Raw genomic sequence first — 22796 nt, forward strand, 5'->3', positions numbered from 1 at the left:
ATCAGCACCTCTCCTTGTCTGGTACTATCTCACATACTTTCTCCAAGTAAAACAATTTGGTAGTAATGAAAAGACATTAAAACACATGAAAGCAGAGGGAGAGAAAGATGGATGGAAATCCAGCAGGAAGATGAGAGGAATGGTGCGGAGGTGAGGAGGGAATGAAATGTGAAACAGCGGGTAGTGGGCCGGACATCACGGTGAGTAAGATAAAGATGGAAAATTATTTCTTAAAAAAACAGCCTCCCAGTTCTTCTCTGCATTTTTAAAAGTCATAAAATAGGGGAAAAGTTCACTTCCATCTAACTGAACCTGCTACAAAGAGATGAAGAGGAGAGACTGAAATGAAATGCAACCTCCATAAAAAAAAAAAAGAAAAAAAAAGCTGGGCATCTGCGTTCTTATGACTATATTCATAGCCCTCAGCCTGAGCCTTTCATCACAAGAACGGGGGTGGGGGGAGCGGAACGAGAAGGAGAAACGAATCAAGATAAAAGCAGAGAAGACACTACTGAACTCGTTTCAATTAGCTGAACTCAGAGGTGGTGCAGTACTGGACCTCCTGCATGCGCCATTCATTCATGATTCATAACATGTTCAAAATTACAGTTCTGTTCACAAAAGATGTTTTAGGAGATTACTTTGTGGGGAAGCGATTTAATTTACATTTCCAGGATTGGTTTTCATGTTATGATGTGAGTCACCTAACACCGAGTGATCTTCTCAAAAACTTCTCCGGTCTGTAAGTCGCAAAGTGTCATTTGAGAACAGGGTGCTTTTGTAAAGTCTAAGTTTGAGTTAGATGCATTCTGGGGCTGGACTGGAGGCCCTTGGGCGGATTCTGACATTTATAGTGGGGAGGGGTAAACGAGGATCGGTGGGTAGTTTGCTGAGGCAAGCAAAGTCTTGCCCAAACAGGTAAAAAGTGGGTGGTGTGGGGGGGACGAAAAAATGTAGAGAAAGAACAGGAAGGAGAGAGGGGATCTGTCAAACCCTGCAAGAGGTGAGATGTATTAAAGAAGTGTGACCTGAGGAATGTGAAATGGAAGGAAACCAAGTTGACAGACAGGAGAGGTGGAAGCTGTCTGTCATCAGCACAGTTCCAGAATTTTCCATGACTTCACTGCATCTTCATGCACAAACCTAGCTGGAGGGCAAAGAAGCCCATAACGAGCTGTGTGGATGTGGCGGGGAGACACATGGAGGTAACACTTGGAGGTAACACTTGCTTCTGCCATGCACAAGTGAAGGCAGATGGACTCCAAAGACCCAGTTGATCGGGGAAAATGTGCTCCCAAGATTAAAGCGGCATTATAGACGTTTAGCGCGCACACAAACGCCCAGATGCTCGTCTGCTGCTATTGTCATAAATCACATCAATTGGTTGCTTCATCCATGACATTTAGCAAAAAAAAAAAAAAATCAGCAGCCACATATGGACGATATGCCTGAAATGTGTTTTTGCATATGAAACGTGCAACAGCAGTGAACCACTCTTCCATCATTCAGCAAGAATATAATGAGCAACTTGTCATTTTTGAAAGAAAACAATGAGAAATGACAGATGACTGATGAAAGCTCGGTCACCTTTGAGGGCCTGATCACAACCACAACAACTGTGATCAGCTGAGAATTTCACCATTAGTGGCATCAAGTGAGAACAGGATATTCACATGAGGCTTTCGCATGCATCAGTCCCTGTGTACATGAGAACAAACTGCGGAAAATAGTATTGTTTCCATGTTTGTTCACTTGAGGTCTCCACGGAGTGATCAGATGGCGTGCTGAACGCCCACTCGCACATAATGAAATGTGGTCCCATGGAGCTGTTGGACATCTTAACGGAAAAAAGTTATCAAACACATTCAACCAATATACTGAGTAAATCTGAATTCATGCACTTTTCAGTGCTTCCTGTTCACAGATCTGTTCCCATTTGAGTGTGTTCTCTCCTCTTTGTACCATTTTATTAATTGGACGCTCAGGTCATAAGTACCATTTTGCCTCTGGCAGGATTTGGAATGAATAATTCTTATTACTGCACCTCCTAGGCCACTGATTGCATTGAGGAAATTAAAAAAATTACCAGAAAGCAGAGAAGTTAAGATTTGCTCTCATATACTAATCATCATGGTGCCCCCCCCAGGACTTTGAGACTATGACCATCCAATCACTGACAAGCTTTTCCAGCTCACATTTGTAACATGAACGTCTCAGTACTGAAGAAAAAGCAAAAAAAAAATCAAAGACGTGCCTGATAATAAAGGATGAAGTATTCCGAGAAGGAGGGGCAGTAGAACTCTTCGCAATTTGTTTTTATATATAGCTGTAAAATCGAAAATATTACAGACTTCTTTGCCGTATGATAATGAAATGATATGCTGCAATTTTTTGGGGCAATATTTGGCTGAAAACGGAAAAACGTTGAGTTTTGGAAATTTGTCTGAATGCAAAACAATTTGAAAAATTATTTACTGATGGTTCTGTAAAATGTAGCAGCCGTTAAGAAAACTGGACCTTCAATACAAAATTGTTGTTGATTTGACTTGTTGATTGCATTCAATATAAAGATTGAACAATCACTTCTTAACAGCGTTTAGGTCTTACAGGTATAGCACCAATTGAAATTAAACCTTTAATCGTTTCTCTTTTTCTTGGTAGATTACTGATGAGAATGGTTGCAGGAGTTGCAAATTTAAAACTTGAGCAAATGTAAAACTTTTTTTGAAGTCAGTGATGGCTGCCCTCACCAGCTACAGTATAAAAATGGAAAAAAAAACAAAAAACACAACAAACAGAATGAGTCATTCACAGTTATTGGCAATACTTAACAGGATTTCTACAATTCAAACTCTCCTCCCACCCACATGCATAATAACCTTATGTATAAACAACCGATAACAGTTTCTGTATTTATCTGATAATTTATTCCAGTTTGGATTGTACTGCACCCGACGCTCGCCGCTGCAAACAAACAGAAGCACCGCAGTGTATCAGTGTTACCGGCTAATGTGGTTTACGAGCAGACCCATGGACCGAGCCTGGCCCAGGCTGATAGGGCTGCTTGTTTCCACGGTCCGCAGCCAGCCAGTCAATCGCTTGGATATTGTCTCATGTTTGTACTGGAGGCTTTGGCTGCCCTCTGCGAGTCAACTGACTGATAATCCACTGCAGGGGCTCTGACCACAGAGTGGAGTGGGAGCGCAGGCAGACACGGGGCGGAGGAAGAGCGCGGCGTGAGAGCCCGACACAGGCATGTGGCAAAAGTAGCAAAACAAGCAACTCGAGAGAGCAACTGTCAGAAGTTTTTATCAGGACGCAAAAAGATGAACGAAGGTGACAAAGTTCAGAACGTGTGAGGACAAAGTGGACACAAATGAGCACATGAAGAACAGGAGGCTTTGTAAGCTACCCACATGCAACGTGAGCTCAGTCGATGACCATCCAGCTGCCTCCTCTCTTTTGCATGAGTTTTCTTTGTCCTGGGAAACAAGCCTCTTAGGGATACAGCGGAGAAAGAAAGCAAGAAAGCAAAATGAAAGAAAGAATAAAGCAAAGTGTGGGTGGGAGTAGGAGAAAGTGTTGGGTGAAGGACACGAGGTCCTGTCCCTCTTGGATACAAGCAAAGTGAGGGAGGAGAGAACAGGTGGGCAGCCACAGGAGAACAAGTATGCCATTGTTTGGCTGCCTCGAGTATCACCAGAAGGTCCAAATCTCCTCAAACCACTGGTCGGTGTGAGCATCTCCCAGTGGAAATGAACCGAGAGTTAGCATTAGCTAGAGGTTACTGCCGCTGCCCAGTGTGCAATGACTTCCCCTGCCCCGTCATGCCGATGGTGGGCCCGGCTTTGATGCTCTCCTGAACCGTTGCACCAACTCACCAACTGCCCCTGACATCATTGCCAGAAACACACACACACACACACACACACACAGAAACAGATGGGGCGTGGTGGGGTGTGTGTGTGTGGGTGAGGGGCTATAGAGTAGGGTGTAGGCAGTCAATAGTGGATTTTTTGGCCAGCTTTACCTTGCTGACTTCACTGCCAAGGAGAGCAGGCTCAAACTCTGACAGCCTGGATCATACACCACCAGCTGGTGCGCCAGGAGCCACAACCACGGCGCGAAGTTATGAGGCAATAATAAGTAACTACTACCAATTTTAAACAAAAAGGAGTTACAAAAAATCACAGAAACAAATGATTGCAATTCCAAGAAGAGTATTATTTGAGGGAAATTGCGGCGATGTGAGGTATTTTCATATTGGTGGAATGCAAACACACCACCAGCTGATACAGCCATGTGGGGTTGGACACACACACTTCTTTATCATCAACATTACCAGATTCAAGGTAATGTTGGAGTTTCAGTCATGTTCACATGCTCTTAACAGCCTGGACTGCCCCAAGTGACGGGTGCCCACACACACAGCCAAGCCTGATCCCACACTCAGGGCGAACTCTCCCCTTTTGTCACACACTCTCACACACACACACACACACAGAGAACTGTTAGTTCAGTTAATGTGGTACACATTCCAGACACACAAATACCCAGACGCCGACTCTCACACACCTGCGACTATGCAGATGCAGATGCACACACTCACACATGCAAGGTATTCAGCCATGTATGTGCAATCACACGCACACGGTTTAAACAACAACAGGTACCACCTTTCATCAGGATCTCCCTTTCACGGTGCCTCAGTGTGCTGCTTTCCTGTACTCCCTTCACTCTACACCTCCTTTCTTCTTCATTCCCTTCTCGTGCCCTGTCTCCCTCTCTCTCGCTCTCTCTCTCTCTCACTGCTGTGTGTGTAATCAGTCCAGTATTAATACCTGCATTCCAACAGCCTACAGGAATGCCTTAACAATGTTGCATTGTTCAGGTGCAGAGAAAGAAAGACCTCAATGAAAAATACATGAAAAGTGCTGCAGCGAGGAGTCCCAAGGCTACAGCTACCATGAAGTGAGGAACTATCAGGATTGATACGAGCACAGTGGAGTGGAATACACTTACTTTTCACATTAGCTTTGATATGGACAATCCATTCGATATGAGTATCAATTCAGTTACTTTCGGTCTCAAGCATACAATTCTGAGAGGGAGGGAGTCGATTACCCCAGCTGGGCTGTGTCTGCCGCAGCGTATCCATTTGTATTATTGTGGCGCTGCATTTATTACTTCGAATCTCCAATTTCAATTACTTCAGAGATTGGAGTTCTCAGTTTTGCATCAGGCTGGAATCAGTAATAGAACTCCATATTTGTTTATTGGTTGGCAAAAAAAAAAAAAAACATCATAAATTCTAAATCTGTTGTTTAGAATATCTATTTTGGTATTTCATCGAAAACTCTATCAAACAAAAAAGAAAACCAGTTATGACTTGATGACGAAAACCATTTGCTAGTAGCAGCCACCGCTTCAGTTTATTATTTCAAGAAAACTATGCTTTATGTGATACTTGCAACTTAGCACGCTACTCGTAAAATTCATTATTTAATAAGCGACAGGTCATCTTGTGGTCGGTCCCCAAGTTGGAAAAGATTTTTGTTAATGTAATCATATTGATTTCCATCCCTAAGTAAAAGGGATAGATAATTAAAAGCTCTGACATACTAACTGCTCCATCTTTCTCCAGTCCTCCCTCTGCCCCCCCGTCGGCCTGTCTCCCTTTGTCAGGCCTTATTATTGAACATGTGTCCTCTGTGCCCCTTGCATTAACCAACCCCACCCACAAACACTGCTTTCAATGCACGTGCACACACATACACACACACAATGTGTGACGTGCACGCCCAGACCACTAATTGACAAGGAGAGTTGGTGCATCTTTCATCATTCTCCATGGTGTGTGTGTGTGTGTGTGTGTGTGTGTGTGTGTGTGTGTGTGTGTGTGTGTGTGTGTGTGTGTGTGTGAAGGGGAATGGGATCAAAGGGGGTCCTCCACCCTGCTTGGCCAAGACCTCTAAGCCCCACTCAGGACTCCAGACAGCATTCAGAAAAAAAATCTGAATAGCTATCTCATCTATTACCAGCACAACATTGATGCAGAGGATGTTTTGCTTGCTTTCACTGTAAAATCGTCCTGTAAGACTGATTACTGAGTACTTTCAGTCTTGATGCAACTTGCCTGTTGCTGGGCAGAACCCATGATGCACTTGAGGAAAAACACTGGGGTTATAATTACTTTAGCCCTCAATAATAAGAAGATAAATCAATTAGCTTCTCTGTAAGTCTAACATTATCCTCACAATAAGTATCCATCACATTTGTTGTTCTGCAAATCGTACCGACATGAAATTGAGAATCATTTAGCCTGATGGAGTCATAACCCAATTGAATGCTATTGATTTTGGATTAAATACTCATATGAATCAAAATATAGCTTATATGTTTGCTTCTTCTTCTTCTTCTTCTTTTTTTTTTTTTTTTTTTTTGCTGGTGGGTTCAAAAATAAACTGAAATCGGACTCTTGCTTAATTACCAGAATACAGAATAGAAAATTCAATTTGAAAACTATTACCAAAAAGTCTGCTTTCTGTCGTGACGCCACTCTAATGAAAAAATACAAATACTGCTACACAAGTGAGTGTCGTGACTGTAAGAAGAACCTCTACTGAGGTTACCTCACTTCAGCCCAAAGAATTACCAGGAATTTGAGATCCCATGTTTGTATTGACTCCGTCTGTTCAGGCCACTGATGTGCAGACGCCACATGGTCAGAAGGACATAGACTGCATGTACTGAGGCCTGGTATGGACGATCGACAGATGATGGATGGAGAGCCCGACAAGGTTAGGAAAACAGAAAGCTAGATGAGCCCATGAGATATTGAGAAGAGAAAGGCAGTGATAAAAGGGATGATTTACAGAGATGAGTTTAAAGCAGGGCGTGGTAAAGACATCGTCAAATTCCAAGGAGGAAAGTAAGTAACGGAGAAAAAGAAACTTGCACCAAAGTTAAGAACAGGATGTGACTTGAGGAGAACATTAGCAGTCAGCGCATGGTAACTTCAACCCTCTACTCCTCTTTTTCAAAGTCAAGTTCACACAGGCAGAGATGAGCAAAGGGAACTTCAGTGGTCGTTGTTTCTGCGGGGCTCTGGTAAGTAAAACCTCTCTGAAACAAAGACGAGTTATGCCCTCGGGCGAGCTGCGTGACTCAGAAGTCTTGAAAACTGACACTGGATCAGTTTCAGAGATGATCCTCTGGACTTGTTCTCAGGTAGCAAGGGCAGCCCCCTTTTCTCATGCAGACATGAAGTCATAGAAAACACAAAAAAACAAAGCATTCAAAAAAAAGTGTGTGTGTGTGAAAACTGGAATGTAAATACCATCGCTGAAAGTTGAAAACAAACATCAATGAGCCCCCATTTCCCTCCTCCGCTCCCTGCTCTTCCTTTGCCCTCTCATCGTGGAGGATTAATGTTCTCGCTCCCGTCTCCCAGGTCCCTCTGGCCCAGTTAAAGCAATAAGGTCTCACTGTCAAACAGTGACCAGACACAGTAGGGAGGTTAACCACTGCTGCTTAACCATTAACTAGATTAAATTCAGGGAGGGGGCAAAGGAATGTTCTGACAGACGGAAAATATAGATTGGACATGAGGTGCGGTTTGAAAGAATGAAGAATACTCATAGTTTAAGCAAATTTGCTCACACACACACTGGTAAACATGCAGCCTGGTGAACTTTAAGTCACCCTCATCTCCTGGTTATCATTATGGGATCCAGATAAGAGACAGGAAAAAGCCCCTGAGGCTCCATGGAGGTGCATTCTAGTATCACTTAAAAGTAGTACTTTTTTTTTTTTTTTTTTTTTTTTTTTTTGCCTGCAGGGTGGCAAGCACAAATCACGCAGTATTTTGCTGTGAAGCTTTTATCCAAGTGTCAGACATGTACTGTACGTGAGGGTCTGAGGAACAACCAAGTACAATCAGATGTACAGTCAAAGCACTGACTCTGCGGTTTTGCTCTCTCCTCGCCAAACACCGGGAAAGCCCAGTGGTGTGGAAAGACACGAGGTGGTAATGGAACCAAAGTGTGTGTGTGTGTGTGTGTGTGTGTGTGTGTGAGTGCAGCAAGGAGGGGTAACGGGGCCTTTTTGGAGGGGTGCATTCAACAACTGCTGCTGAAGCAACTGTTGATGTCTGAAAAGCAACAGCTTGCGCGGCTCCCGGAGGACTCTCCACCAGCCAACAGTCAGATGGAGGGTTTAGGGTTGGAGGGGCGCAGGGGTTAGGATTTCTTCTCTCATGCCAGGAATATGATCTCTTTGGCCAGAGATCTAGGCTTCTCCGTGTCATTTCCCATTTCTAATTGGTATTCCTCAATCCAGACGTTCTCCGCCTGTCTGATCTTCACTGCTGCTATCTGGGCCTTTATCGCTTTTGTTAGTTTTATCCTTCCTTCTGTGGTATTTGATTGATTAAAGCAGCTGGACAAGACACAACTGGAGTATTGTCAATCCGTTTTCCACAGTAGACCTGAATCATATTTGCTTTCTGTTTTATGACACAGGTTTGTACCCTGCTTGGCCTACAGAGATCGAGCCAATCCTGTTGTTTTGTATATTCCTCCGTACTGGAGCACAGAGGTTCTTATCCACATCTTGCAATAGCACTCTCCTGCTAAATGGATTGGCAGCACTTAACCTCGTCTCCTCAAAGAGCCCAGAGAATTTTTCAATTTTGCCACAACCCTGAATTGCGACCCTCCCCGCCGCAACCTGCCATTAAATATACAGAGATGCAAACAAGGACACATACAGAGATCCAGAGCGCCTCTTTTCAAGGCTGCATTTTCAATTACAAATCACCATCAGTTTCCTCCCCCGAGATGAGAATAACAAGTCTACACGGTGGCAGCACAATAGTCCACTGTAGTCGTCTTTCATCCTATCCCATGATCTATCTGCGTCCATCCCTTCCTCTCAGCTTCCTTCCTTACCTCCCAACAACTCCCACTAATGCAGAGGGAGCGCAACCTCAAAGAAACAGGCCAAACCATAACAACTTTTAAGAGGATTCTTTTGTATTCCAAGGAATGTGAGATACTTTATCAGACTTACGAAACCTCTCCAGAGAAGGATTAAAATCCAAACAGTGGCACAGATATATAACATGGAGGAATGCATGCTTTGGAAAATGAGAAACAAGGAGGTGTCAAGTGGGGGAAGATGGTCATTCTTATTTTAAAATCATCAATAGTGGCCATAAATCTGTTGTTTAAAAAAAGGGCCCTGGGGATGGGTGTAAAAGCAAACAGTGTGACCTCTCCCACTAAAACACAGCAGGCAATCTTCCTGACGCTATGCAGGGTGATTAAAAGTGAACTGTTCACAAAAGCCCAGCGGTTGACACAGGCAAAGACAACATGTTAAACCGAGAAAACCAAAAACACAAAACAATTGGGCAGAAAATAAGCTAAGCTAAACCACCACAGTATAGGGAGAAAAAACTGGGAAAGTAGGGTAACATAGCAAGATGAGGAATCAGAGGAAGGTTGATCAGGTTGGAGATGGGAACAAAGATACAGGTAATCTGGAGAGAGACACTTTTTGTTTATGTATGAGAACCTGTGAAGGTTTGTGTGCACGGGTAATCACAGCTTTGGCTGCAGCTCTTTTGAAGCTCATGAGGGGATATAAGAATGAAAGAGAAGGGGGATAAACTTTTCCATCGGCTCTGCGGATCACATCATTCTCACTAACTGACTTCACCAGGATTAACCACGTGCATGCAGTGCCCCATCTGTTGATGCCCAATTGTCTACCAGGGCTGACTGCCAGCACACCAGCCAACATCAGTGCCATATCAAAGTGTTGTAATGTAGTTGAATGTGATATTGGCAGCAAACAATAACCACTATCGGGCCTTCTGAATTCCCCCTTCTCTGAGATGAGTGCTTACTAAATGGAATCTGAGAGCAAATCAGCCTTATTTTGGCCTTTACTCCAACAGACTAGTGTTTAATTGGAGCCCAGTGGTTGTTCAGCTGAGCTCAACCATAAGAACGCAACCTGGCAGGGCACAGACTCCAGCCTTTCACCTATAATACTCCCCCCTAGATGGTGAGATGAAAAGCGCATTGTGCCTGCTTGTTTGTGTGTGGATTACTGCCTGTGAAATCTGGTCGGAGGGGGTTTTAAAGTGCAAAAGGAAACCCCTTTCCATAGAATTTGAGGTGATGACATACAGAAAACACACATTACGAGGCAAGCTCCAGCGTGTCCCCAGGAATGCCACTCATTCCTTCAAGGTAATTTACCCGGCCACTGTCACACAGACACATGTACTCGCAAACACAATAATTACGGCCGCCATTCCAAGGCCCACTCCTTCAGGGACCTAAATGACAAGGGGACAGCCCGGTATGTGCTCTCTTAAAGCTACCAGGATTAGTCCGTCACTCCGCAGCTATACGATTTCCAGTGTTGCGTAACACCAGAATTTAGTAGAGTGTATTTCTGTATGCATTTGCCTTCTAATCTGTTGTTGGGTGCATGCACATACTGATAGATTGTCTGTTCCTGCCTATACATATTCTTAGATTCAAGATAGTACACGGGTGTCTGGTTGCACTGACATTAGGATCCAGAGGATTTTATCTCCTTGTGGCTAAATGGCTCTTTTTCTGGCCTAATACCATAATAATTACACTCGGCTGTAGGGGGTGCACTTTGGATGCTCCGCTGGCAGGGGGTAGAGAAATTAAAAGTGAGGAAATGACTGTGGGAATTAAAGCAGTGTTAGACAAAGGAGCTGACGCTACACGTTAGAGGCTCACACCTTGAACTCAGCTGATGCTTGTCACAACGATTCTTTCCACTTGTTCCTGACCACTTTGGAGTCGCTGCAGTTTAGCTCAAAGTCATTTGATCATTCAGCTTTTTTTTTCTTTTCTATTTACATTATCATCACTTTGTTCTTCTTCCCTCCTAAATCTGAAAAAAGATCAAAGATATAAAAGAAACTAAGGCAATCAAGAGGATTGTGAGAATAGTGCTTGTTTAAAATACCTGCAATAAAAATGAGTGTGACGTCTTGTGTTCAATATGAAATGCATGTATGAATAAAATTTAAGAAAATACATATACAGCTGTTAAAGCGTGAAAATATCCATTCGTTTCATTGACTAGTTTTCCATCACAGTATATAATGTACGAGGAATTGTGTTTAAAGGTTGACTGAACACAGTGACGGAGCAGAAAGCGTAAAAGCATAGTTTATGCACTTATAACTTGGTCCACTTGGTCTCCTCTGCCCAGATGTTTTTATGCAAATACATAACTTGCTTTTTCCTATCATCCCACCAAAATCATCACTGCCACTATAATGTGTTGTCACCATAAAATATAACTGCTGGTTGTAATAAGATGTTTGGATAAGCTGTCTATTCAGATTTTCTGTTTGTTTCTATTTTTTTTCTTCCTAATGCTGACATAGCTGGAAGCCACATGTGTGACCAGTAATTCTGAGAATGCAAATGTGACTCAAAAGCTTCCTATTTTGAGACAGAACAAAGCTTGGCAACAAGAAATATATATAAAAAAAATTTTCCCCTCTAGACTTCAAATGAGGAATTTCAGGGCATGGGCCAGCAGTGAACTCAGCACCTGGAACCAAGCCTTTAAATCAATGCGCCACAGCTGTGTGATGTGTGATGCACTACACTGCATCCATCAATTACAAGACACTTTTTAGTGCAGGTACCTTTTAAAAGGCTCCATGTAGGGGGAAAACAGACAGCAAAGCACAAACAACTGTCTCCACACCCAGACAGAAAGGAAGCTGAGATGGGAAATGCAGGCAATCGAGTGGCAGTAAAAACTAATAATGGAATTAAAAAAAAAGTTTGATGATTCAGATCAGCAGAAAAGTTGTGGGTAGGAAGACTGCTGAAGGGAGAACAGTGAGGGGAAATATGATAGGAGTTGATAAAGTGGGGAGTCCCCAGCACTCAGCCCTGCCCTTTTCCTTATGACCACACCACATTCACGATTTTATAGGGGTGGGAAGCTGAAAGCAACACATTAGTGAAACTGTGAAGACTGTTGACCAAACATCAAGAAGCCCACAGTGAGGCCAACAGCCTTGAAGAGCACCACCGCATCTCCTCCGACACTGCGGTTTGGTCACTTTTTAACAAACTCTTAACTGACAAAGATTAAACAGCCTCAGGCCTTAGCCGGCTTGCATTTAAATTGACTTAGTCTCTCTCTCTCTCTCTCTCTCTCTCTCTCTCTCTCTGGCAGCACCCAGGGGTGCTGAGGGTGAGGCGCTCTGCCAACATAAGGAGACATAAATCCCGCAGATCAGACATCAAAGAGCTGGAAGACTGCAGCACAGCAGCATGAATGAGACCAGCAACATGGTCTTCACAATGAGAGCTCCTGACTTCTCACTACAGGGGAAGAGACTCTCTGAAAAACCAAAAACAGGATTTGGAAGATTCTCTTTACAGCCCAGGGTTACTTTTTCTGCGCTAAATATCAGGTTTTATATACTCAATAAAAGGTGAGTTTATTGAGCTGAAGGCATTTTCTGAGGACAAACACTTGTGTTGCAAATGAATTCCAGATTGTCGCAAACCTGGGTGCTAGGAAAGTGCGGCACAGACACTTCACGCGCCTGTAATCTACAAAGATAAAGCTCAAAACATCCCGAGAGCCCAGAGAAGTGGTTCCACCGAGACACAATAACCTGAAACTAACCGGCTACCGCCGCATCTCCAGCAGAAAGCGCCTTTCTCATCTGTAACTGGTTGCTTTTATTTGGCTTAGTTGCTCAAAACAAACCTTAACCAGAGAACACGTGCAAAGTGAACTCTGCTGGGATAAACAGGCTGCAGGCAGCTCGGGACTCGGTCACTGGACCGCGGCGCGCGCTGCTCCGCTTAAAGTGGCACCGGACCTGAGAAAGTCCGGAGTCTGCACGAGGAGAAAGTCTCAATTTCAATCCCCAAAGGCACAGAAATCCAAGCAACCGTGTCAAAAGCGTGACAAAGTTACAACGGAGGGGGATTTTTTTTTTCTTAAAATGAGGAATAAAGTGTGAAAGGGACTTACCTTGAAATGCCCAGAGGAGCAAGGTGCACAGGAGCGACGCGCGTGCGAATGTTATCCCGGCCATGTCCGCTTTTCCAACTTTTCTGAGGAAAAGTATTCACTTTGTTTGTGGTTGTAGGGTGTGGAAATGTGGCACAGCAGCAAGTCTTTTTCTTCTTTCAATGCTCCAAAGCTTCCCGGACCCCTCTCTCTCCCTCTCTCTCTCTGCAGAAGGACTGCCTCTCTCTCTCTCGCTCGCTCTCTCTCTCTCTCTCTCTCTCTCTCTCTCAGTGTGTGTGTCTTACACACACGCACAGAAATCTGATGCTGGTGGCAGTCTACTTGGTTGATATATTTGCACAAAAGGTGACCCCCCCCCATACCCCTCCTCCTTCCTCGTCTCTCTCTCTCTCTCTCTCTCTCTCTCTGTCTCTCTCTCTGTCTCTCTCTCTCTCTCTCTCTCTGAAAAGACCTGCTTGACTAATCTCTGTAGGTCTACTGGGGCCCGCAGGATTTCTTTAAAGGAAGTTAAAAGTGATTTTATCATGAGGCTCACTGACTCATAGCATCTTCAGAAAACTATCCTTTCAGAGAAACATAACTAGCTATCCCAGAAAAATGAGTCAAATTCGCAGCAAAGCTAGAGTTAAAAGTGAAGTTGGAGCAGTGGTTGGATGGCAGTTTTCCCCACCAACTGTCCGACATCACTTGTTTTTTTTTTAAACGCTACAAATAATGTAATAAAATACTTATTAATGCAACCAAATTGCCTTATTAAAATGGGTTGATTAGCTGGAAAATTGCAGGCGACACAATTATGCAACTGCAGGGTGGATAGAAGGAATTATCTCCAAGTAGGCCACTTCATGCAAGTAAATTAATCTTTTTTTTTCCTCAAGTAAATTAATCTGCCAGGTTAGTAATCATGACCCAGAGGTCTTGATCACATCCATAAACTAATTGAATGGGTGGAAATCAGCTCTCTGAAGCCCATAAATTCCCCGTCCTGGTTATGTTGTCTTTCAATATATATTATTGTAACTTTGCTTCATCCTGAAGAGATTCATGTCCCTATTCGCCCAAAATGTTGTTCTGTTTTTGCACCAGATTATAAAAAAAAACACATTATACATGTAATTTATGAGGCAATAGAGCAGCAAACACCATTAACACATCAAAATGCCCTCAATAAAGTAGGTTGTTAAACAATTAAATCTTGATTATGAGGGTAACAGGAGACAGCACAGTCTCTGTATTGTAGAAAGGGGCAATTATCTCCAACTAGTCAAGTACATGTTGATAAAATTATTGTTCCATGGTTGTAATGATCAAGTGGAGGGCTGAATCACACCCAAAAACTAATTGGATCAGGAAAAGCAAGCCTCAGCTCTCTGAAGCCGCTTTGTTCTGCAGACAAATTTCCTGCCCCGGCTTCACTCGTCTTTAACATGAACCATTCTCAACTTGCATTGGTCTTGAATAATGATTTTCATTTTCCAGGCAACCGAAGGGCATTTCTAAGCTGTGTGTCAATGAGAAACATACCATTCATTCCTAGACATGTAATCTCTTCACAATCTGTTTGGGTATTTTACAGGGTATGGCGGAGTCTAGTTAGCTGTTTGCTGTTCAGATATACACTTATCAAGGGAGTCTAAGTGGCTTATCCACAATACTGCAATGCAAGTCTTACTTCGACAAGGTATTGTTTGACCTACGAAGTTGACTCATGGCAAATCCTATAATCCTGGAGATGGAAAACAGCCAGCCATGAGGTGGCTTAGTATACGTACCATAGCTGACCCAAGTGCATAACACAAACATTCACTTCCCTGTCGTTTTTGTCCCCCACAGGAGCCTGATTGATGATGGAGCAGAGCAGCATAATGGACACGCCCTGCAGGTAATAGTCCCTTGTAGAGCAGTTGTATCTAAAGACTCACATTCCAGACATAGTTGGGCCAAAACAGCTGGTTAATATTTTCTCAGCCTTGTTCGAACAGGAGATGTGATACTCGCGACCTGCATTACTTCGGCGTATTCACAGAGCAGTCGCCCCAGCAGAGGGGATCCGATAGCTGCGCTGCATCGAATGCACGCACACAGCTGTTCTACGCATTAAAAAGGACACTGGCAGGACTTTCTAGAGGTTAGTCACAGTTTGATGGGACTGAGGTAATCAGTTTTCTCTCACACCCTTTTCTGCGAAGCCCTTTCCTTTTCTTTTCGACCCATCTATTCTTGGATATGATGGCAGGAGGTCGATCAATCTGCCTACCAAGTGTGCAACATCGATACAGCTGTTCATCCCTGATATTGACCCACTCATAATCGTCTCTCAGAGCCACAAGAGACACGAGATCCACTAACAACCCTCCACCCTGTGCTGAGGGACTCGGTGCTGTACAACACTTGCAGGTCCTTACATAAGAGCTTTATCGTGCTGCCTCGTTGGGGAGAATGCTGATATAGCCGAGTATCGGGCAAGCAGGGCTTTCAGTCATTCATACAGTGGCTGTGATTTACTGTACTGCCTCATTACCTAATGGAGCTGCAGCAGAGGACCGACCGAGAGGAGAGGAAAAAAAACACAGAAAGGACAAGTAATGCCAGTGAGGGGTAAATACAAAGACGAAAATAGGAAGAAAGAGCTATTCCTTGACATAAAGTATTTACAATAACTCTTCGGTATTGGCAGTGCTTGGTGGTAAAAAGCTTCTAATTTTGTTCGAGTTCCAACTTGTACAGCTCAGCACATCTAAAGTGAAGCTGTGACACCTGAAGGCTGAAGTCATGGGGTAAAAATGTGAAAATGAGGTCCGTTAAAGAGACAAATAACAGGGTTTTCCTCCTTGTTTACACGATCTGACACGCTCTAACACGACCATTTACTAGCTGAGCTGAGTTCAAGTGTTGCCGTCTTCGGGGAATGGTCTTCATCCCTGTCAATAAAAATCTCTTCAATCAAATGCTGTCACATCATAGAGGTCTACAGTCAACATGAATAGGTCACACTGTCTATAAGGACCACTGCATATTTTTAGCTTTTTATCAAGCTAATTGCATCACATGTGTTCATGCTGCATTGTTTTTTGGAGAGTTGATGGAGTTTGAAAGCACTCATCCATCAAACTATTTCATCTGGCTTCTTGGCATGCTGCTTACAGCAGGAGCAGACAGAGCAAGACATCACACTTGTTTTCCGACCCCCAACCATGTCCTCCAGCTTGCAACAAGGACCTTGGTATGTTCCCAAGCAAGGTGGGATTTAATCCCTGCAGTTTGTTCCAAACAGACATGCCCAGAATACTTTCAAAGGCGAGAGATCCAGAACGAGTTCAGCCTTTATGCCTGAACCGCCTCAGCTTGCTTCTCCCAGCATGAACAAACCACCAATCCAGCTCCAAGCACCAAATGCCTGATATCCTAACTATGCAGAGGAATTTAGGGTCAGTTTAATCAGCAAATCTATGTTTTTAGAATCTACTCACCACAGTTCATATTCAGTGAACAGGAACAAAGTGTGTTGGCTGATAGAGAGCTTTGTCCACACTCACGTTTCTCGATTATACAGCAGTGTTGTGGAATGCATCACTGTTAAAGTCATGATATTCTGCCAGCTGATGTGACACATTATCATATTATCATATCATAAAATAAAAAGATGCTAGGACCAACAAAATGAGACCTTTTTCAAGTAGGGTATTTAGAAACATTTGAGATGCAGTGCAGATACGGGAAACATTGACATCCAAAAAGAAAATATCCATGCGTACAATTTAAAATTCACTGAAATAAATCAGAACTGGTGTTATCGTCTTAATCCAAAGTGGATGGGTATGAATAGTGACACTGATTACACATCCAGATTTATTCAATCAACAGCAGTGTGAACGCTTCAGAATAGAAATCTTTCCCTCAATAGGCAGCCAGAGGTATTCATCAACCGTTCATGATTAGTCTCTGATGGACAGTTAGAAACAAATGCAATGTGGCAGATCTTATCTTTGCTTTTCAAATATTCTTTATTTTTATCCAGCAATGAAGTCGGATATCAAACTACCAGGAGACAAAAGAGTCAGACTTCACATTATACAAAAACCTTGGGAACATTTCACTTTAAGGATCGTCAAATTACAATTCGCCCCATGGGAGGAATCATGGCCTGAACTAAATTTAATGGCAATCCATTCAACATAGCTGTTCAGACTCAAAGATACAAAAACCCCACTGCGGTATCAGAAGAAAATGAAAAAGGATCAGTTGGGATTCATCCTATCTGCAAAAAATCTCAAATATCGCTCTAAATTGGTCATTGTATGCATGAGCCAAGCTGTCCAGCACTGTTGCAATGCATCCTAATAGCCACAGTGCTAAAAAAATGACATAATTGTAAATGGAGCATTGCCTATTAGGATTACATGGAGTGGAACAATGGTTTTTTTCTTCTGCAGTATATATCTAACACACTACCTCATTTTGGCCTCAATACACACATGTCACATTCAGGAATTCTGCAAGTACAGTCATTTTTATACACACTCTTTAAACATTCACATGTGGATACTCTCAAAACATAAGCAGAGAGATGAATTTATTGTCACTTGTTTTACCATCTTCAACCCTGACGAGGAGAATATTTGACACATCAGCCTAAAGCGAAGGGATAAAGAGGGACAGAGACAGGGAGGCACTACAAAGGGAAGAGGGATGTGTAATGAAAGAATAATGAAGTGAACAGATTAGAAGTGGAAGAGGAGGGGAGAACTTCAATTCCAAAGTCAGGGGATGGGTAACATATAGCCCCAGGGAATAATAGCAAAGTACAGGCAGGGAGAAAAGAGAGGAGCAAAGATAAAAAGTGAAGGTAGCTATAATCTTATATTAATTCTCATGTCCCGACATTGCAGGGTAGACTGAATGATGTGCTGAAGCCCCATCTTTCACTTCCCCCCATGACTCTTTGATCTTTCCCTTTGTTTCACTCTCTCAGTCTCATTTCTATATGTGACCCCCCCATCTCTGTCCATTTTAATCTCTCAATGTATCTCTATTACAGTCCTCTCCACTTCTCTCCTCTTTCTCTCTCCTGACTTTTTTGGCCGGACTTCAGACGATTGCATATTTTCCAAGCACTGCTCCCCGGTGGAGTATGAGTCATGGTGCAGAATTTGCACGCTGATGAGGCTACTCTCTCCGGGAATTCAGCATTACTGGAGAATTCCCATATAATTTACATTTGCCTGCCAACTGGCTGTGAGGATCAATACACCCAACAATGCAGTCACTAAAACTAATCCTAATAATTCACACCACCACCGTCATCATCTATACCCCATCCCTATGGTTTACCTGCCACGGCTATAACAGCTTTAATAGCAGAGAGCTGGTGCAAATGCCAACACGTGCTGTGCCTACAGGGTCGGTTATAACAAGATCAAATGAGCGCCTGTCTCTTGCCGGTGTCCCCCTGACGAGTGTCACTGGAGCAATGTCTTCTAATGCCGCTTTGTGTCTATCACTGTGGATTCTGCCTGACTGGGTGCCAGGCGCAATACCACCCACTCTGACAGTGACTCCGTGGGAGGGAAATCTGTCGTGCTCACAGTGGACGGGGCCAAGCGACAGGAAGTGGTGCAGAACAATATGGCAGTCACACACCCGCCTCCGCGCCTATAGAGCGGGTCACCGCGTCGTAAAAGTCATCTGTGTTCGTCAACTGCTGGCAGCGTTAACCACTGACCACATTTTACAAGAACAATGAGCGAGGAAGAAGAAACCAAAGTAATTTATGCAGTTTACTGTTTGCAGTTTTGAAGCAGGATTCTTGAGACACTTTGACACTGGGGGGCTTGATTTGCAGGGGGGGGGTTGTCCCCCACATGTCAGTGTTTCCCTCCCTCTCACGGTGATTAAACTCACTACACCAGCAGACTGGACGAAACACACCAAACAGTTGTGAACTAAAATCCATGTAAGGCAGGGCCGCCAACCATGACACGAAATTGAAAGATCACAAACCTCACATAAAGGCCCTGAAGGTTTCCACATATAAAAATGAGAGTACTCATAATAATGCACATATACATGTTGAAGACCGTCCACTGGCGGTACGCACAGGGGATTGCCTCAGAGAGATGTTCAAAAGAACATAACCTATTGATTTAGTGTGTCTGCCTTCGTGAGGATGAAATATCAGGCAGAATTACCAGATCACACAGCACTGGCAGGTTTATACTAAATGATTCATTCAGAGATTTATAACATCTGAAAGAGTTGGCAATGTTTGTGATCGGGTCTGTTTCAGATAAAACTCACCACGAGTTTCTGCATCCTATTGCTCCTCTTTCGCCACCCTTTGGCTTTTTGTGCCATCATCTCCAGCTATTTTTATTGGCAGATTCAACTTTACTTGCTGCATCACCCCAATGTTCGATAACTTTCTCCACAAACATATGAAACTTCAACTCCCTGCATCTCATTTCACTTTGTGTTTGTGGGGGCTCAGCGCTGGAGCTGATCCCTCCATCGCCCGTTCAAGGGAGCGGGCACAGAAACAATACCATTTCCCCCAGAGTGTTCTCATGAAAACAGAATCTAATGCACATAAAACCCTCATAGGAATAATTCTGACTGATGATGGCATGCAGAACATAGACGAACTAAGAGGAATTTTGCAAATTTTTTGCACGTTGTTGGTACATCTGTTGAACCGAGTGCGTTTTTTGCAGGACCTTAGTAAATCAAAGCCATTGTCTTTCATGCTAGATCGCAAATTACGGCCAATGTTCCTAAAGAAATCACAGTGAAAGATGTTTTCAATGACTTTCTGGATCCATAAGATATAAAAGTGCTGTAATAAAACTCCTGTTTAGAAGCTTTAGGGTGTTTTTCAGCGACCGGCAACTACCTCGTCTGTTATCATCATGGTTTTGCATTACAACTCATTTTATCATTTTAACAGCCCCCGGCACCCTGTGAGTCAAACACAGATCACAGCATTAATGCAGATTGGTTTTATTTTTTTGGAATGAATCTCTATTTTAGAAGAAAAAGACATCCACATGCCTTCAATGAAATGAATGGAAATTCTATGTGACAAAAGAAAGTAATTAAACTGGGATATGTGGACAGTTTCAACGATTCTCTAAATCCAAAAGTAAAATGGGTACACGTAATTCTAAATGTGTTTAAGTGAGAAAATAACAATTAAAAATCACCTTTGCATAAATTCACATTGAAAAAACAACCAAGTGCACAAGTTTGTTCCTCAACAAAGTACATTTGTTAACTTTCTTTCATTAAAATTTTATCATTTTTAATGGAGAAAGTATATAAGTATATAGAAGTGAATGTGCTTTGTTGGTCTACAAGATTTAATCTCTCTTTTATGGGACCACTCGTCACACGGTAATGGCGTTGAGATGTTAATGAACGCGTTTGTTGTTTGCTGTCTCGTCCACAAAGCTACAAGTGATTTATGCTCCACTCTGCAGTCAGTCAGAGGCTCACAGTCCACTATTAATAGAAAAGCACTTTACAAAATAAAAGTAGCTTATGTGGCTGGAAGGATTTAGATATGAACTTTGTGCTTTCAAAGCTCATGGGTTCCTGTAAAGATCACTGTGATCATTAATAACAATTATGAAGACATAGAAGATTATATCTTCATTCCAAAGTTTATGTTAAAAAAAATGTGATTTTTCATCGAATAACATTAAAAAAAAAAGTTTTAATTTCATATTCCATATCTGATGAAGACGTTCAAGCTGATTTTGTTAATGCTTTGACTGTTATATGCTCCTCATTTGGTACAGCGTGTGCCTGCTAATCACAGATTAATGTGATATTAAAATAGAGGCTTTCAACATGCTGCAAAAAGGAACATAATGTAAAGCTGCAAGAACTAAAAAAGCAAGATCACAAAATCGTGTCTTTTCTAAAGCTGACTGTGTGTGTTTGTGTGTGTGTGTGTGTGTGTGTGTGTGCCTTTTTCATGCAGCGTGCACGCTGTACTCTTTTCTTCAGACGTCTTTTTCTGCATTCCGTGTAAATGTAGCTTTTCAGAGGGAAATTAATTAGGAATCAGCCCCTGCCTTCAAAGTCCCTGCAATGCACTTTCTGCTGCTTACAAAACACACACACACACACACACACACACACACACACACACACACACACACACACACACACACACACACTTGCCTGCTGGGCTGTGTGGACTTTATCGTTCCTACACCAACTCGACGTTGGCGTCGTCTCTGCATTCCAACCCTCAGGCTTTGAAAATGAATACATAAACCATTTTGTAGAATATTAATCATCCTTTGCCACTGAATGAATTGCAGGCAATTGCAAATTCTCCATGTCCTCCCCGGGGTTACAATAGAAATATGAAAGTGTTACCACCTCTGTCAAACTTAAATGGTGTATTTATATCTGTGAGCATATTTTTATTTGCATATTTAGGTTGTCCTGGTGGCATTCCCAGAGCAATGTTATGCTGTAAAATAATAGCCTTTTTCTGTGTGCTTTCTCGATTAAACACTGCAAGGCTTGTTTATCCACTAACTGGTCAAACATGTTTTGCATTTGAACCATATCGGTAAGACAGACGTTTCTTGCCACCATCAGATGTTGAGATGGGAAGTGAGGGCTGCGATCGAAGATAAATCTCACGTGCTCCACGCAAAAGTGACGCAACACAAACGAAAAATATTCAGGCTATGTGTTCATGGAAATAATTGCATAGTAAATGTGAGATGTAGCAAAATGCGGTCATGTTGATGTGTCTCTCCTTCCACAGCCTCAAACCTAGCCATTATTTTCAAGATCCATTACCAATGTCATTCAAAGACTTGAGATTTTAGAAAAGAAAGGTGATATGTTGCAAAGTAATGCTCTCAAAAATGGTAAGGTGGTACCAGTTCATTTTTCTAAGGCTCAGCTTCCAGGACTCCTAATTCATTCAACGTAAGACAGCATTGAATGGCATTGGCTATTTGAATAAGAGTGAGTTCTGCTGCAGTGTGAATGTACGACCAGATGCATGATGGAATAATAGCGTTTAATTCAGACATGACTTCTATACATCCAGCTCGAAAAGAGAAAACATCAGATGTGAAATTCAAGAAAAGTTTCAGGGATTTTTCAGAAAGGCAACCCTGTTATGGAAAAATGCTGAAAGATGAAGAAGTTAATAAATTACGTTAAAAGAAAGGGTAGAATATGATTTGTTTAAAAAAAAAAACCCAACCCAGTGACAAGGATTTTCAATCACTGTCAAGGCAGCTCACCATCCTGGGGGCCTGAGATCAAACCATATTTGTCTCTGTGCCTCTGTTGTGCCGCCTGATTTGTTTTCCATCTGTGTGTGGATGCTTGTGTCTGGGGGAGCACAAGGCAAGGACCCATCTGTGTGTATCCAATGAAGCCTGAGCCATTACATCTTTCTTGATTCCCCCCCTCATGCCCATCCAAAATACCCCCCTGTACACATATGGTAAAAGCCAAGAACGGGCGAGCCCCCCGAGACACGCCGTCCCAGACTCTGCTCAGACGCCGCCTTCAAGAGGCCAGCCCGACTGATCAATATTGCAGCACGTTGAATCTTCAAACACCTTTCACTCATCTTTTCCCGCTTTTAGTCAAAAACAAGGTTTTCGCCCCTCGCTCGTATCTCTGTCCAGCTAATCTGGATCCCCTCATTCATCTCTCATCAAATCAAACCCCCCCCCCCCCTCCGT

General features: G+C 42.9%; 1 protein-coding gene across 3 annotated transcripts in view; it reads right to left on the reverse strand.

The window, feature by feature from the left end:
- Positions 1-13367, reverse strand: part of bcam (basal cell adhesion molecule (Lutheran blood group)) — a 53715-nt gene extending 40348 nt beyond the window's left edge. Inside the window, exon 1 of one of the 3 annotated variants that reach the window (XM_030102047.1) lies at positions 13072-13367. In XM_030102047.1, the coding sequence (XP_029957907.1) occupies positions 13072-13135 (64 nt within the window). In that variant the 5' untranslated portion in view covers positions 13136-13367. The remainder of the gene's footprint in view (positions 1-13071) is intronic. The other 2 variants (XM_030102048.1, XM_030102049.1) reach the window with 2 other exon arrangements.
- Between the last annotated feature and the right edge of the window lie 9429 nt (positions 13368-22796).

The sequence above is a fragment of the Salarias fasciatus genome, chromosome 11, assembly GCF_902148845.1.
Source record: "Salarias fasciatus chromosome 11, fSalaFa1.1, whole genome shotgun sequence".
Classification (NCBI taxonomy): domain Eukaryota; kingdom Metazoa; phylum Chordata; class Actinopteri; order Blenniiformes; family Blenniidae; genus Salarias; species Salarias fasciatus.